This window comes from Liolophura sinensis, chromosome 6, assembly GCF_032854445.1.
Source record: "Liolophura sinensis isolate JHLJ2023 chromosome 6, CUHK_Ljap_v2, whole genome shotgun sequence".
NCBI lineage: Eukaryota > Metazoa > Mollusca > Polyplacophora > Chitonida > Chitonidae > Liolophura > Liolophura sinensis.
The window spans coordinates 45,065,793-45,082,199 of NC_088300.1; the positions used below are offsets into that span (position 1 = coordinate 45,065,793).

Sequence of the window (16,407 nt, forward strand, 5' to 3'; positions counted from 1 at the left end):
CGTACTGCAGGTATTGAGCTCAGGGTTTGTACACATGTAGAGCACAATAGCACGAGGAGATGGCCCATCATTGATTGGATGAGTGCTTATCAAGTACCGTAAATTACTGAATTCCTGACTTAGTGTATTGTTAATAAAAATCAGTGTTAAACAAAGTGTTAGGGGTGTTTTCTCAAAAAGTACTGCATGTATTGAGGTCAGGATTTTCACACATGTATAGCAGAATAGCAGGAGGGGGGTATTCCATCCTTGATTTGGTGTATAGGCTACATATTAAGTACCATAAATTACTGAATTCCTGACTTTGTTTTATGCATAAGAACCTTGTTAAACAGAGTGTTAGGTATGGTTTCTCAAAAGTACTGCATGTATTGAGCTCAGGATTTGCACACATGTAAAGCACACTAAGACAAGAGGGATATTCCATTGTTGATTTGGTGTGTGCATATTAAGTACTGTAAATTACTGAATTCCTGACTTTGTGTATTATGTATAAGAACCATTGTTAAACAAAGTGTTAGGCGTGGTTTCTCAAAAAGTACTGCATGTATTGAGCTCAGGATTTGCACACATATAAAGCACACTAAGACAAAAGGGATATTCGATCGTTGATTTGGTGTGTGCATATTAACTACTGTAAATTACTGAATTCCTGACTTAGTGTATTATGTATAAGAACCATTGTTAAACAAAGTGTTAGGCGTGGTTTCTCAAAAAGTACTGCATGTATTGAGCTCAGGATTTGCACACATATAAAGCACACTAAGACAAAAGGGATATTCGATCGTTGATTTGGTGTGTGCATATTAACTACTGTAAATTACTGAATACCTGACTTAGTGTATTATGTATAAGAACCATTGTTAAACAAAGTGTTAGGCAAGGTTTCTCAAAAGTACTGCATGTATTGAGCTCAGGATTTGCACACACGAGCACAGTAACATGAGAGGGATATTCCATCATTGATTTGGTGTGTACATATTAACTACTGTAAATTACTGAATATCTGACTTAGTGTATTGTGTGTAAGAATCAGGGTTAAACAAAATGTTAGGGGTGGTATCTTAAAAAGTATTGTATGTATTGACGTGAAGTTTTAAATGCTTATAAACCACAATGCCACAAGGGGGATGTTCCATTTGCTGATGCTCTGTGAGCATATTATTTAGTGTAAATTATCAAATTCACAATTTCAGTTCTTTATGCATTGAGCTGAAATTTTGCATTCATGTGTCTGATAAAGACGAGCTCTTTGTTGCTACCAATTGTAAGTTCATATTTTAACTGGCACTTGCAACATCATGGCTTAATGCTTGTATTTACCAGTGTATCATGGTTTGTAAACTTTCGGAAAAAAGCGATTACTAACACCAGTCCTGTTAGTCCTTTACAATGCTTAGTGTCGTTGGTCACCAGATTGTTAAATTTCCGAGCTGTTGATCATCCCAAAGGCAAATAGCTGTCCATAGTTCAACTGCAACTGCGTGGAAGGTTGGTATTAAATGAACTGTTTTCCAAAACTTCATGAAGCATCCTACAGGGGTGGAATAAAAGTGAGCCATGACAATGATAGTGCTAGTTCAAATATGAAAAAGCAAGCAAATATCATCCAGAGCGAAGTAGACTTGTAGTCCAGTGGCAGGCTAGCGGCAGGCTCGTGGAAGGCTGTTGGAATTATACCTGTAGAGAAATTGGTACTTTGCTAATAATTTGCCTGTGGTATAATAATATTTGGATTCAGTCTGAGCAGACCAGTTTCCTCCAACCCTAAGGCTGGCTTCCATTGTATACTACGTGAAATATTCTTGAGTATGGTGTAAAAGCAGTAAGATAAATAAACACCTAAATAAACAGAGAAAAAATTCTGTCTGGTAAGGACGAAACAAAGCAGATTTTTGATACAAGTTTGATACAAGACAACTGTTAAACTGCATGTAAATGATAAAAACCAGTGTATGTTCCCTACTCTGACACTGGAGACTAAAAGGAAGACATCTCCCAGATTTATAATGCTGAATTAAGTGAAATCTTTTGCCACCATCAGTAGCTTCATAGTTATTTTTTCTGGCCACACAATGCGTTATGCCTGTTTGTTAATTTTACTTTCATCTGTCTTTCACTTAATTATTCCACACCAAAGAACATAAAAAAAGCAAACCTCATGAAATTTGACTTGGTAGCAACATTGTAACAGAATACTTCTAAGCCATTTATTTTCCAGTTTAATAAGCAGCAACGTAATAAACCTTAGTATGGGTATGTGTATTGCATGAGCATGCCATTTCCTTTTTTGACAAGAGAAGTTGTTTGCCAATTACTGATGGCCAGTTTGATTAGCAAGCTTTTTTCTTTGGAGTGGAAATAAAACTGAGTGCAGCCTACAATTTATGGTACAGCCTCCTCTAATCTGTGTAATTTATACGAGTAGCAGGCGGAAAATCTGTGTTTACAAACCAAGAGTATTTTCCGTTTTGGCACCTACTCCATCACCTGTTTTGTTTCCCTTGTTTAATGATGGCCTGGATAAGAATTCCTTGTTACCTGTCTGATTGCAGACTTCCCCGGAGCACATGTGACAACTGTATTCAGCAACATGGAGAATGAAGACATTTTTAAGGAAGAACCCAAACCCTACCACAGCTTCAGGTAAGCCGATTTAATTGTCATTTTGTCTCACAGGTGCTAATTTTCCCCTGAATCTACATTTGCATCTTCACATGATACATTATGATCATTTACTCCTGTTTGACGTGTGGTAAAAGTTAAGGAAGTTATCCTCAAACATCCGGATCTTTTTGCTGTAGATGGAGAAGGATCATTGGCAAATAGATTTACAAAACTAATGTTAAATGCTCAAGGAAATTACCAAAATGAAATGAGTTTGCTAACTTTTGATTGAAAACACAGGTAGAGGAAATAGTTAACAGTTTTAGTAAGGACTGGTATAATATCATTTTTAATAAAGCCTTACATATTTTTCCTGTCAACACATATTAATACACATGTCCATACTGACAACCTTTTAAACCACTAACACACTGTTTTCAGTGGAAGCTGTGCATACAGTTATTTTGAAACTGATGCTAAATTGATTTGTATGTATCATTAGAGATGCAAGCTTCATAAAACTGTGCATCTTATTTCTCTTCAACCCATAGTTCTCTTAGAATGTTTCAAGGTATTCGTTGAAGAATTGGGTACATGCACAAGAAAAGATGAACTTGAAGGTACATGAAATTGTTCACAGATGTTTGATTCACTAACTATTGGTCCTCCACTATTAGATGGTAGTTATCAGCACAGTGCTCCAGTCACTGTTATATATAAAGTATGGATAGATATTAGGCTATAATCAGTGCAAAGACTGTAATAAATTACAATTACATGCTTAGAACTAATCACCAGGGGAAATTAAGTCTTGGGTTAGCATCTGTTGTGGAGCTGAGCAGGGTATCATCCATCACTGGCTGTCTCTAATATACTGCAGACATAACCAATCATCTATTGTTCTTATGTGTATGTTGTTTCAGTTTAAATGAACGTTACAAACATTTTCCAGTATATCAGAGCTATGAACACTGATACATTTTTACACATTATACACAGGGTTGAAGTGTTCATTACCAGTAATGTGAGTTCAGGTAATAAAATCTATATAAATGTATTCAGAGCTATGAACACTGATACATTTTCACACATTACACACAGGGTTGAAGTGTTCATTACCAGTAATGTGAGTTCAGGTAATAAAATCTATATAAATGTATATCAGAGCTATGAACACTGATACATTTTCACACATTACACACAGGGTTGAAGTGTTCATTACCAGTAATGTGAGTTCAGGTAATAAAATCTATATAAATGTATTCAGAGCTATGAACAGTGATACATTTTCACACATTACACACAGGGTTGAAGTGTTCATTACCAGTAATGTGAGTTCAGGTAATAAAGTCTATATAAATGTATTCAGAGCTATGAACAGTGATACATTTTCACACATTACACACAGGGTTGAAGTGTTCATTACCAGTAATGTGAGTTCAGGTAATAAAATCTATATAAATGTATTCAGAGCTATGAACACTGATACATTTTCACACATTACACACAGGGTTGAAGTGTTCATTACCAGTAATGTGAGTTCAGGTAATAAAATCTATATAAATGTATATCAGAGCTATGAACACTGATACATTTTCACACATTACACACAGGGTTGAAGTGTTCATTACCAGTAATGTGAGTTCAGGTAATAAAATCTATATAAATGTATTCAGAGCTATGAACAGTGATACATTTTCACACATTACACACAGGGTTGAAGTGTTCATTACCAGTAATGTGAGTTCAGGTAATAAAATCTATATAAATGTATTCAGAGCTATAAACACTGATACATTTTCACACATTACACACAGGGTTGAAGTGTTCATTACCAGTAATGTGAGTTCAGGTAATAAAGTCTATATAAATGTATTCAGAGCTATGAACAGTGATACATTTTCACACATTACACACATGGTTGAAGTGTTCATTACCAGTAATGTGAGTTCAGGTAATAAAATCTATATAAATGTATTCAGAGGTATGAACACTGATACATTTTCACACATTACACACAGGGTTGAAGTGTTCATTACCAGTAATGTGAGTTCAGGTAATAAAATCTATATAAATGTATTCAGAGCTATGAACAGTGATACATTTTCACACATTACACACATGGTTGAAGTGTTCATTACCAGTAATGTGAGTTCAGGTAATAAAATCTATATAAATGTATTCAGAGCTATGAACACTGATACATTTTCACACATTACACACATGGTTGAAGTGTTCATTACCAGTAACGTGAGTTCAGGTAATAAAATCTATATAAATGTATTCAGAGCTATGAACAGTGATACATTTTCACACATTACACACATGGTTGAAGTGTTCATTACCAGTAATGTGAGTTCAGGTAATAAAATCTATATAAATGTATTCAGAGCTATGAACACTGATACATTTTCACACATTACACACATGGTTGAAGTGTTCATTACCAGTAATGTGAGTTCAGGTAATAAAATCTATATAAATGTATTCAGAGCTATGAACACTGATACATTTTCACACATTACACACATGGTTGAAGTGTTCATTACCAGTAATGTGAGTTCAGGTAAAAAAAATCTATATAAATGTATTCAGAGCTATGAACAGTGATACATTTTCACACTTTATACACTGAGTTGAAGTGTTCATAGCCAGAAATATGATTTACGTTGAAGTAATAAACATTATGTAAACATATTCATTGAAATGTCACACATTTGATGGAAGTATCTTTGAACAGAAGGGAGCTTAAATTGCTGGTTCAGTCAATGCAAGAGTCCAGGCTTGCAGCCGCTTGCTGCAGCTACATGATCCTTGACAAATTACCTCAGGTTACATGCTGTCTTTATGTTCCAAGGCTTTAGAGGTTACCTGGCAAATTAAAGCAGGTGATTTACTTCCTGGGTTTACTGCCTGCATAAATAAAGAAAAAGATACTTGTACATCTATATGTATAAATGCAAACTGCATACTGTAAATCTTCAACCTTTTCAACCACTAAAGCCCTTTCTTTTTTCAGTCGAATTTATACATATAATTGTTATGCTAAACATAACTTGTTTGTCTCATTAAAGATGAAAACTTCATAAAATTGTGCAAATTATTTCCCTACGCCCCATATAGGTCTCTCAGAATGTTTCAAAATATTGGTTGCCTAGGCGGTTGTAAAGGTTGAAGTGTTAGGGCATCTGCAGGCAGATGCTATGGACACACGTGTAGAACCAGAGACTTGTTGTACATGTATTCCCCGCTTGATCCCCTCAGCAGAATGAGGAGGGATAATATTATGTTTTCATACTTGAAAGTTTGAGAGAATACTTAGCGTAAATGACCTAAACTTTTGTCTATGGCCCAATTCATTTTGTGAGTGTCGTTTGTCTTAAAAAGGTCTTTTGAGGTTTGTTTGGAAGGTTCATAAGTGTGAATTTCTGCACCAAAAGTAATAATTTGTGACATTATTTACCTTTCAGTGTTCTTTTTTTTTTTTTTTTTTTTTTTAGATCGTTTACACTAGGTTTTGTTGAATTTTAGAATACTTGACTGAGATTAAACCCAGGTCAGGCATACTGGTTGGCCCTGTGTCAGTTTAATGTGACTTGGTGGGTTGTCATGTCTGGTGTCTTCAGAGTGATACTTCAGTGATGACAGCGCTTTTGTGAAATGGACTAACCTGTCCACAAGAAGACACAATATTTGTACACACACATAAGTGACTCCTTTTCGTCATATGACTGCAAAAAAAAGTATGAAGTTAAACCCCAACCCTGCTGTATGAAGGAGTATGTTTGATGAAACAGCTAATTACGCCTGAGGAAGATTATGCATGTTCATGCAATGATAATATTCACTATTAAAGCCCTCTTAAAAAATTCTGTGTCAGGTGTAACCTGGCTCTGTATTTATTTATCTTTATATTTTTATTTATTTATTTACTTGATTATTGTTTTATGCCGAACTCAAGAATATTTTACTCATAAGACAGCAGCCAGCATTATGGTGGGTGGAAACTGGAAAGAGCCCTGGGGAAACCCACGACCATCTGCAAGTTGCTGCAAGATCTTCCCATGTATGGCCAGAGAGGAAGCCAGCATGAGCTTAACTTGAACTTACAGAAACTGTGTTGGTCTCACAGCTGGGAGAAATTTAAAAAAAAAAAAATGAAAACTTTGTGTCTAAACATCAGTAAAATCTAAGGGCCCTCTCCTGGAGTGCTGGTAGGGAAATTTGCCAAAATAAAATATTTTTCATGATGGCCTAATGCAAAATATTGTGTTTTAGTGGCACATGGACATATATGTTTGTGAATATTGTACTTAGTTTGTCTATAGCACTGTCTGGAGGGCTTCGCAATATTGCATATAGAGAAGCCTAATTAACATACCAGCATTAAGGAATCTCACTGGAATACACCCAGATAAAGGTTTTCCCAGAATCAGTTCTGAAATGTAACACTTTTGCGCTTGAAGAGCTTTATGTTTCCGCAGAAAATCATTTATTTTTACAAAATAACAGCCATGGATATGTAATACTGTATAAGATTCGCCTGTGTAGGTGGCTGACTTGATGTCTTATTTTAGACTCGTATTGCCCCAATTTTCAATCTTCCCTACGTTCACCCATCGTTGGCTGTTTTTCAGATTTAAGCGTGTGGGCTGAAAACCATTTGATTTGCTTCAGAACATTAGAGTGTTCTGGCCCGTCACTAATAGTCCACTCATCACACAGTGACTGCAGTCATGAGAGTTGAAACCTGATTCGGTTTACATGTATAATGAGTTTTCTTTTACTTAAAATTACAGTAAGATTTTAGATTTTAATGTGGATGCAACATTATATCTATAGGAATGTATATGTACACTCATGTTTATGTATATGTTTTTTACATACACATTCATGTATATATGTAAAAACGTGTTTTGAGGTTTGTTTGGAAGGCGGGATTATATCTTACCTTAAAAATAAAAGCTTCAATACCAAAAGGTACCATAACATTTATTCCATTTATTTGCATTTAAAAATGCATTTTTTTGCCTAAATTTGACATCCTTTGTAGTAAATATGTATCATTTTTGTTTTTTCCCCAAATGGTGCCATCTACTGTTGCTTTGAAGTACATGTATGGTTAAGAAAAAGATGTCATTTCTCTTTAGCGTCTCAGTCTGTAAAAGCTCACTCACAGTCTTAATAAATAACTTACAATTCCATTGGGAAGCAGAGGGAAGTAGTGTTTTCTCCGCTGTCTGAATATTTCATACACTGTGTGGCCTTTTCTTCAGAAAAATTCCAGCTTGCTCTCTTTTTCCTGTCTCGAACTGCAGGTGCTTGATTGTTTTCTATTTACTTCCCAGACGTATGATTTTCAAATGGTACCTTGGCTATATTACTGTCTGGTCTGGATTAACATAGGTCAGTGGCCTCTGAGAGGCACATTCATTTTAAAACTTGTTCCTCCACGTTATCCCACCACCAAGTAAAGACAACCAACTGATTGGAATCAAGGGAGACAACTCTGGTTGACTTTTAGTCAGTGGTTTGTGGAGTGTCGTACAGCCTGATCTCAAATATAACCTCTCCTCATTACGACATGCTTCATTACAAAATGTGATTTAACTTACCAGAGTCCTACATGTTTACAAAATTTTTGAAGTCATTTTAACATATTTTCAAAACAAACTCCATACAATGTACATCACTTTTAAAATCTGTACATTTGTACACCAACAACAGTGTTGTAATATTAAGGTGAAATATGCATGACTCATTTTATCACTGCGAATAAACTTACATGGATATTATTTGGAATGTTAAGTTTGTCAAAAGTCTTTGGCATAGTATAAAATAACAACATTTTTTCTCAGATTTTTAGGTGGGCATCATCTGGACTTTACAATGGTATAAAAATATCAGCTTTGCGGTTGTGAGGTGCCTGAAATTGAAAGAAAAATATATGAACTTGTTAATTCTTTTGTATTTTATAAACTGAACAATTTTACGTAAATATCTAGGAAAATGAGAGTATGGTCCATAGTTTGTCAGGGTTTTTTATAGTGTAAAAAGAGGTGATGAAGCTAAAATGTTTATGGGATGAGTGGAGATGGTAAGGTGTTTGACAGTTTATGGGGTGAGTGGAGGTGGTAAGGAGTTTGACAGTTTATGGGGTGAGTGGAGATGGTAAGGAGTTTGACAGTTTATGGGGTGAGTGAAGATGGTAAGGAGTTTGACAATTTATGGGGTGAGTGGAGATGGTAAGGAGTTTGACAGTTTATGGGGTGAGTGTAGATGGTAAGAAGATTTGACATTTTATGGGATGAGTGGAGATAGTAAAGAGTTTGACAGTTCATGGGGTGAGTGGAGATGGTAAGGAGTTTGACAGTTTATGGGGTGAGTGGAGATGGTTAGGAGTTTGACAGTTTATGGGGTGAGTGTAGATGGTAAGGCCTGTGACAGATTATGGGGTGAGTGGAGATGGTAAAGTGTGTAACAGTTTATGGGATGAGTGTAGATGGTAAGGAGTTTGACATTTTATGTGATGAGTGGAGATGGTAAGGAGTTTGACAGTTTATGGGGTGAGTGGAGATGGTAAGGAGTTTGACAGTTTGTGGGCTGAGTGGAGATGGTAAGGAGTTTGACAAATTATGGGGTGAGTGGAGATGGTAAGGAGTTTGACAGTTTATGGGGTGAGTGTAGATGGTAAGGCCTGTGACAGATTATGGGGTGAGTGTAGATGGTACAGTGTGTAACAGTTTATGGGATGAGTGTAGATGGTAAGGAGTTTGAAAGTTTGTGGGGTTAGTGGAGATGGTAAGCAGTTTGACCGTTTATGGGGTGAGTGGAGATGGTAAGGAGTTTGACAGTTTATGAGGTGAGTGTAGATGGTAAGGCCTGTGACAGATTATGGGGTGAGTGTAGATGGTAAAGTGTGTAACAGTTTATGGGATGAGTGTAGATGGTAAGGAGTTTGACAGTTTATGGGGTGAGTGGAGATGGTAAGGAGTTGAACAGTTTATGGGGTGAGTGGAGATGGTAAGGAGTTTGACAGATTATGTGGTGAGTGGAGACGGTAAGGAGTTTGACCGTTTATGGGGTGAGTGTAGACGGTAAGGAGTTTGACAGTTTGTGGGGTGAGTGTAGATGGTAAGGAGTTTGACAGTTTGTGGGGTGAGTGGAGATGGTAAGGAGTTTGACAGTTTATCGAGTGAGTGTAGATGGTAAGGCCTGTGACAGATTATGGGGTGAGTGGAGATGGTAAGGAGTTTGACAGTTTGTGGGTTGAGTGGAGATGGTAAGCAGTTTGACATTTTATGTGATGAGTGGAGAAGGTAAGGAGTTTGACAGTTTATGGGGTCAGTGTTGATGGTAAGGCCTGTGACAGATTATGGGGTGAGTGTAGATGGTAAAATGTGTAACAGTTTATGGGATGAGTGTAGATGGTAAGGAGTTTGACAGTTTATGGGGTGAGTGGAGACGGTAAGGAGTTTGACAGTTTATGGGGTGAGTGGAGATGGTAAGGAGTTGAACAGTGTATGGGGTGAGTGTAGATGGTAAGGAGTTTGACTGTTTGTGACAGATTATGGGGTGAGTGTAGATGGTAAGGAGTTTGACAGTTTGTGAGGTGAGTGGAGATGGTAAGGTGTGTGACAGTTTATGGGGTGAGTGGATATGGTAAGGTGTGTGATAGTTTTTTGGGGTGAGTGGATATGGTAAGGTGTGTGATAGTTTTTCGAGGTGAGTGGAGACGGTAAGGTGTGTGACAGTTTATGGGGTGAGTGGAGATGGTAAGGTGTGTGACAGTTTATGGGATGAGTGGAGATGGTACAGTGTGTAACAGTTTTTGGGGTGAGTGGATATGGTAAGGTGTGTGATAGTTTTTTTGAGGTGAGTGGAGACGGTAAGGTGTGTGACAGTTTATGGGGTGAGTGGAGATGGTAAAGAGTTTGACAGTTTATGGGGTGAGTGGAGATGGTACAGTGTGTAACAGTTTTGGGGGTGAGTGGAGATGGTAAGGTGTGTGATAGTTTTTCGAGGTGAGTTGATACGGTAAGGTGTGTGACAGTTTATGGGGTGAGTGGAGATGGTACAGTGTGTAACAGTTTTCGAGGTGAGTGGAGACGGTAAGGTGTGTGACAGTTTATGGGGTGAGTGGAGATGGTAAAGAGTTTGACAGTTTGTTTGGTAAGTGGAGATGGTAAGGTGTGTGACAGTTTACGGAGTGAGTGGAGATGATAAAGAGTTTGACAGTGTATGGGGTGAGTGGAGATGGTTTCATTTTCATTTCATTTCATTGGTGTTTTACGCTGTACTCAAGAATATTTCACTTATACGACGGCGGCCAGCATTAGGGTGGGTGGAAACCAGGCACAGCCTGGGGGAAACCCACGACCATCTGCAGGTTGCTGACAAACCTTCCCAGGTATGGCCGGAGAGGAAGCCAGCATGAGCTGGACTTGAACTCACAGCGACCGCATTGATGAGAGACTACTGGGTCACAACGCTGCGCTAGCGCGCTAACCTACTAAGCCATGGAGGCCTCGAGTGGAGATGGTAAGGAGTTTGACCATTTGTGGGGTGAGTGGAGATGGTAAAGTGTGTGACAATTTATGGTTCAGTTGTACATGGTTAGGAGTTTTTTTTGTTTTTTTTTTAAGGACCTAAAATGACAGATGTGATGCCAGCACTTTTTAGGGTAAGAAATTATCTGGACAAGAAACTCTTTCTGTTATAAAAAAATTATAGGCAACATTTAAAGGTTTGTTAATTGTGTTAACTTCAGTGTAAATTTTAGCTCTATATTTGCAAATGTAAACAGCTTTAGGTTTTTTATTTATCTGGAATCTCATTTTTATGTTTTAAGAAATTGTGATCCGTTAATCACAGATTTATTAACTTATTATGTCTGCTACATCTGACCCCTGATCAGATGATCAATGATAATATTATAAAGGTAAAAAAAAAATGTCTTTCTTGTCAGACGTAACAAATTAGGAAAATTAGCTAGTTTAATTTCATTAACCAAGCTAAATTAATGCACACCTCAGCATGGATGTAAAAATGCCTTCTTGTTTTGTCAGTGGTATAATCGGTTGGCCAACTCATTACGTCTCTGTTCAGACTACTGATTAAACCTGCAGGCCTGACACAAGAATAGCTGTTCCTCATTTGTTTGTCTCATTTCTCACATCTCCATGATTGCCCCTGGAGGCAATATAATCAAGATGTATCTGGCGTTTGATTACATGCTGATATATTTCTGGAAACTATGACATACAACAACACCAACTACAGCAATTAAACCTGCCTGTATAGATGTTTGAGTTTAACTCTACACTATAGTCAGTATATATATATATATAAATATATATATATATATATATATATATATATATATATATATATATATATATATATATATATATATAAATGTATGTGTGTGTATATATATATATATATATATATATATATATATGTATATGTATATATATATATATATATGTATATGTATATATATATATATATATATATATATACATACACATACATTTATGTATGTGTATATATGCTTGGGCTTTTAACGTTGCTGCCAAAATACTGCCGCCACTGAAATATCATGCCGTGGACACTGGACACATGACACCATATCCAGTCACATTATACTGACGCCTGTCTGAGAACCAGTCAAGTTTCTTTGCTCTAATCTCTCAGGGCTGAGCGCATAGCAAGGCAGCAGCTTACAACATGCGTACATATAAAATTGATTACTTCAAGGGAAATATGGTATTGTTGTGTTTTATGTACAATTCTCTCATGTTCTGATGTGACATTTCAGTGACATTATTTTAAGGATAAATAGGCTGACCTGTATCTGCCTTAGATCAGAGTTAGACTATGAAGACTGTTCATCTGGCAATGAAGATTGTAAGCGGATTAGGACATTGGCTACAATTCTGTCTGTCATTTTTGTCGTAAATCCTTGACCTCCGCGGCATCGCTTTTGTTTGCACTTTGCAGTTTGCTTATCAGCTGAGCTCTTCTGGAAATAGCTTTTGTTGTAACATCTCTGTTTTCAAATAAGGCCGGAGAAGATTTTTGCTTCAAAGACCAGCTTTGCAAGAGTTCACTCTTTGTTGTACACTTCTGATAGTGCTGGTATTATGTGATCGCATCTGGGACAATCTTTTATTAGGTATTAATGGTAGGTATTAGCATGCCCATATAGAGCAGCATAACTTGCTTCAGGACATATATATATATATATGTATATGAGCTAGCAGTAAGCGTGGCGCATTGACCTAGGAGCCTCTCACCGGTGTGGCCGCTGTGAGTTCAAGTTCAGCTCATGTTGGCTTCCTCTTTGGCAGTATGGAGGAAGGTCTCCCAGCAACCTACAATCCAGCAGTCTGCCTCCCACCATTATGCTGGCAGACATCGTATAAGTGAAATATTCTCGAGTACAGCATAAAAGACCCATCAAATAAATGAATGAATAAATAAGCAGTCAGCAACTGTATTTTACCTAAATTCCACCAAGAATTAGCTACTCATTTTGCCTGATTTTGAGAGTTCTGTTCATCTTCAATACATGTCTTTTGAGGTGTATGTGAAAGGTGATGATGATGTTTGGCTGGTTAAAATGCAGATTTCTGCATCAGAAGTAATATTTCCGGACATTTCTTTTTTTTTTTTTTTTTTTTTTTGAGGACAGATTTTGAGGGCTAATATAGTAGCTCTTGATAATGTGAGTTACATGGTTACTCATTGATAGGATTAGGAAATACATTGTGTCAGTAACACTCAATAATCCTAACACCGTATGTATCTGTATCCTATCACTGAGTAACCATATAACAAATTTATCCTGCAAAAGATTCAATTCAGTTCCAAAAAAACTGATGTATAAGCGAATTGCTTCAGTGATGTGACAATTGTTTTTACAAGTGAACAAAGGGAGATAACCTTGTCCAAAGACACATATGACATGGCTTGCAAGATTTGGGAATATACACATCCCCCATGTGACTGATGCTGTCCAATGAAAAGCAGATTATTTTGTTTGCTGCGGCATAATTGTGTGAATGGCATCTGAAGCATTTTGTGATGGGTTGTGTTCAGTTTAATCTGTGAACTGTTTTTATAATTATATATGAGCATCAAGTGTTTTACAGTGATCATGTCAGATTGTGGACTCAGTGTTCCTTATAGCCTTCATTTTTTTGACACAATGCATTGTTACACTTAAGTCAAATCACTACAAAATTGTTATGAAACAGGCTCAAAATATTGCTTGACAACGTAAATTTTGGGTAAGTTGTTGTACAGTGAAGTTTGGCTAACATAATGGACAGGAAAATACAACATTTTTTTATACCAATACCAATAATTGAAATTTAAAATTTTATGACTTTAGACTAAAGCCAAGCATACACAGACAACATTTGTTGTCATGAATTAAGATTTTCAGATCCAGGTGTCAAATGATCTGCGCTTCGGGACCGGTAGATGCAGGATCAATCCTTGATCGAGTCACACCTAAGACTTTAAAAGAGGAAGTTGTAACTTCCTTGCTTGGCGTTCAGCGTGAAGGGGATAGTGTGACGACTGGTTGACCCGTATCAGTATAATGGCTCGGGCGGGGCGGCTTACTTGCCTTCGGTAAGTCGTCTCAGTGAAGCAGCACTAGATAAAAGAGCGGTGGAAATCAATCCTGCAACAAGGAGGCACATTACACGTACATGCACCCTAATGATTCCTTCGTCGTCATATGACTGAAAAATTGTTGAGTACGACGTTAAACCCCAAGTACTCACTCACTCACTCACTCAAATGATCTGGAATATCGGTTACCTGCACATGAGCAAGATTTGTTGTCCATTTTTTAAGATTCCAGCGGCAAAGACGATCACATCATACGTTCAAGGTCATGTGTAAGTTGACCAGAAAGTTGTCAGAGCTTCCATATGGTATGTTCTCACATGACATTTCCATAGACACCATGATTTCCACGATTGATTAATGTAGATGATAAGAAATCTCACAAAATCGAGATTGCCTGCACATGAGCGAAATCTTGTGGCCGGCTCATTTGTTTCTGGATTTTTTTGTTGCCTAAATTTAAACAACCCAAATCTTTGGATCAAGTGTCCCAGATTCAGGAATTCCTGTTGTGATCACCCACTCACAAGTAAATTTTGACGATTTTTTATTGTCTGGGTCAAGAAATCTCAATTTTGACAACAAATGTTGTCCGTGTGCGCTTGGTTTTAGATTGCTTTGTGAGGCCTGATGTCTGAAATACTACTATATCTGTCGTTTTGACGTTGCATTGCAGTGAGGCAGTAGTACACAAATAGTGGCATTTTGTACTTTGTGAAGACAAATAATATGAGGGAAACAGTGTTTGAAATGTCTTTGGACTGTAAGCGAACAAATGATGCACGTTCACACAGTACAATTTGTTTTATTGATTCATCAAATTTAACTATTCCTATTAAAACAGGACATGGTTTTTATCTGTTAAGCTGTATTCAATAACATATTGTGATTTGTTCAGTTGTGCAAAGTTTATGAAGTAGCGTTTGTCACAAATCGCACAGCCGCAGTGTGAACGTGGCTTATGCAAGTTAATAATGGCTTTTTCTGAAGGATGTACCAGTTCCTTCATGAATATTGCGCACTTTTAGAGGAGGAAAAAAATTGTTTCTCAGAGTACGGGATGTAATGTAAACAGAAGTCCTTGCCATTTCTTAAGCTGCTTTAATGGATTGTTTATAGTCGCATTTTTGTTTATAAATGTGTTTAACATGGTATCTGTAACAGTCAGATGTATATGCTCATACCTGACAAACTCGCAGATGCGGTTCTGTGTGATCAACAAAGTGTTGTATGTTAGACAGAGCCTGCCAGTGTTCCCAGCTGAGCCCAGAGTGACCCGTCCAGAATGCATCAACACCGGTACACTGTGACTCTCATGACAAAACACACCCTACTCATTTTTCCCCTCCACTACAAGACGTTGTTAGGGAAGTACTGCGCATAAGGAAATGAGGATTTGTTAAGATTTATCGCTGATCACGCCGAATGAATAAATCATGAGATGTGTTTAAAAAATGGCAAACTCTTAAATCCTTGATTTGAAAGCTAGACCTCGCTGTCGTTAAGAACAAACTTGAGGAGGGTTACGTACCAAAGACTGCACTGCAGTTTCCTCAGCCATTTACCAAACACAATATCGCAGCTGCCAGCGCAGATGTGGCCAATAGAAAACCCAATAATCGACGACATACAAGTAAGCTTTTGTCTGTGCAGGGTGAAGGTGATATTTTAACTTGGGTTGTGAAAGGTGATTCAAAGCAAATTAATCTCGTTGTCTGGCTTGTTTTTATGGCTGTGTTGAGAGTTGTATGTGATTAGTGCTAACCCCTGTTGTCTGATGAAGATGGATGGTCGCAGCTCGATAGACCAAAAGGCTGTACCTATATATTTTTGTCACCCACAGGAACCCATCAAAAGCTTCTCCCTGCATACCCCACTGTCTCATCTGGCAGCTGTCAAGTCAACTACTCACATGGATAGGCCCCTAAAGCTCAGTGTCTTCAGGAGAATAGATGGCCATGCTGTTTTGCAGTAATATCTAGAGTTTCCCATACCAGCTGCTGATTCCAGCCTCTGTTGACAATACTGATTTGTCATTCATAGTAATATCTCCTAAAAGAATACTGTTTTTTGTGGTGTTTTTTTTTTGTTTTTTTTTTTGTTTTGTTTTTTTTTGTTTTGTTTTTTTTTCTTAATTACACAATACACAGTGAA

General features: G+C 37.2%; 1 protein-coding gene across 2 annotated transcripts in view; it reads left to right on the plus strand.

Moving 5' to 3' along the window:
- The window catches only part of LOC135467736 (tumor protein p53-inducible protein 11-like), a 172,630-nt gene that overhangs the window by 47,819 nt on the left and 108,404 nt on the right, over positions 1 to 16,407 (plus strand). For both annotated transcript variants that reach the window (XM_064745565.1, XM_064745566.1), the window contains exon 2: positions 2,556 to 2,646. In XM_064745565.1, coding sequence (XP_064601635.1) covers positions 2,594 to 2,646 — 53 coding nt within the window. In that variant the 5' untranslated portion in view covers positions 2,556 to 2,593. The remainder of the gene's footprint in view (positions 1 to 2,555; positions 2,647 to 16,407) is intronic.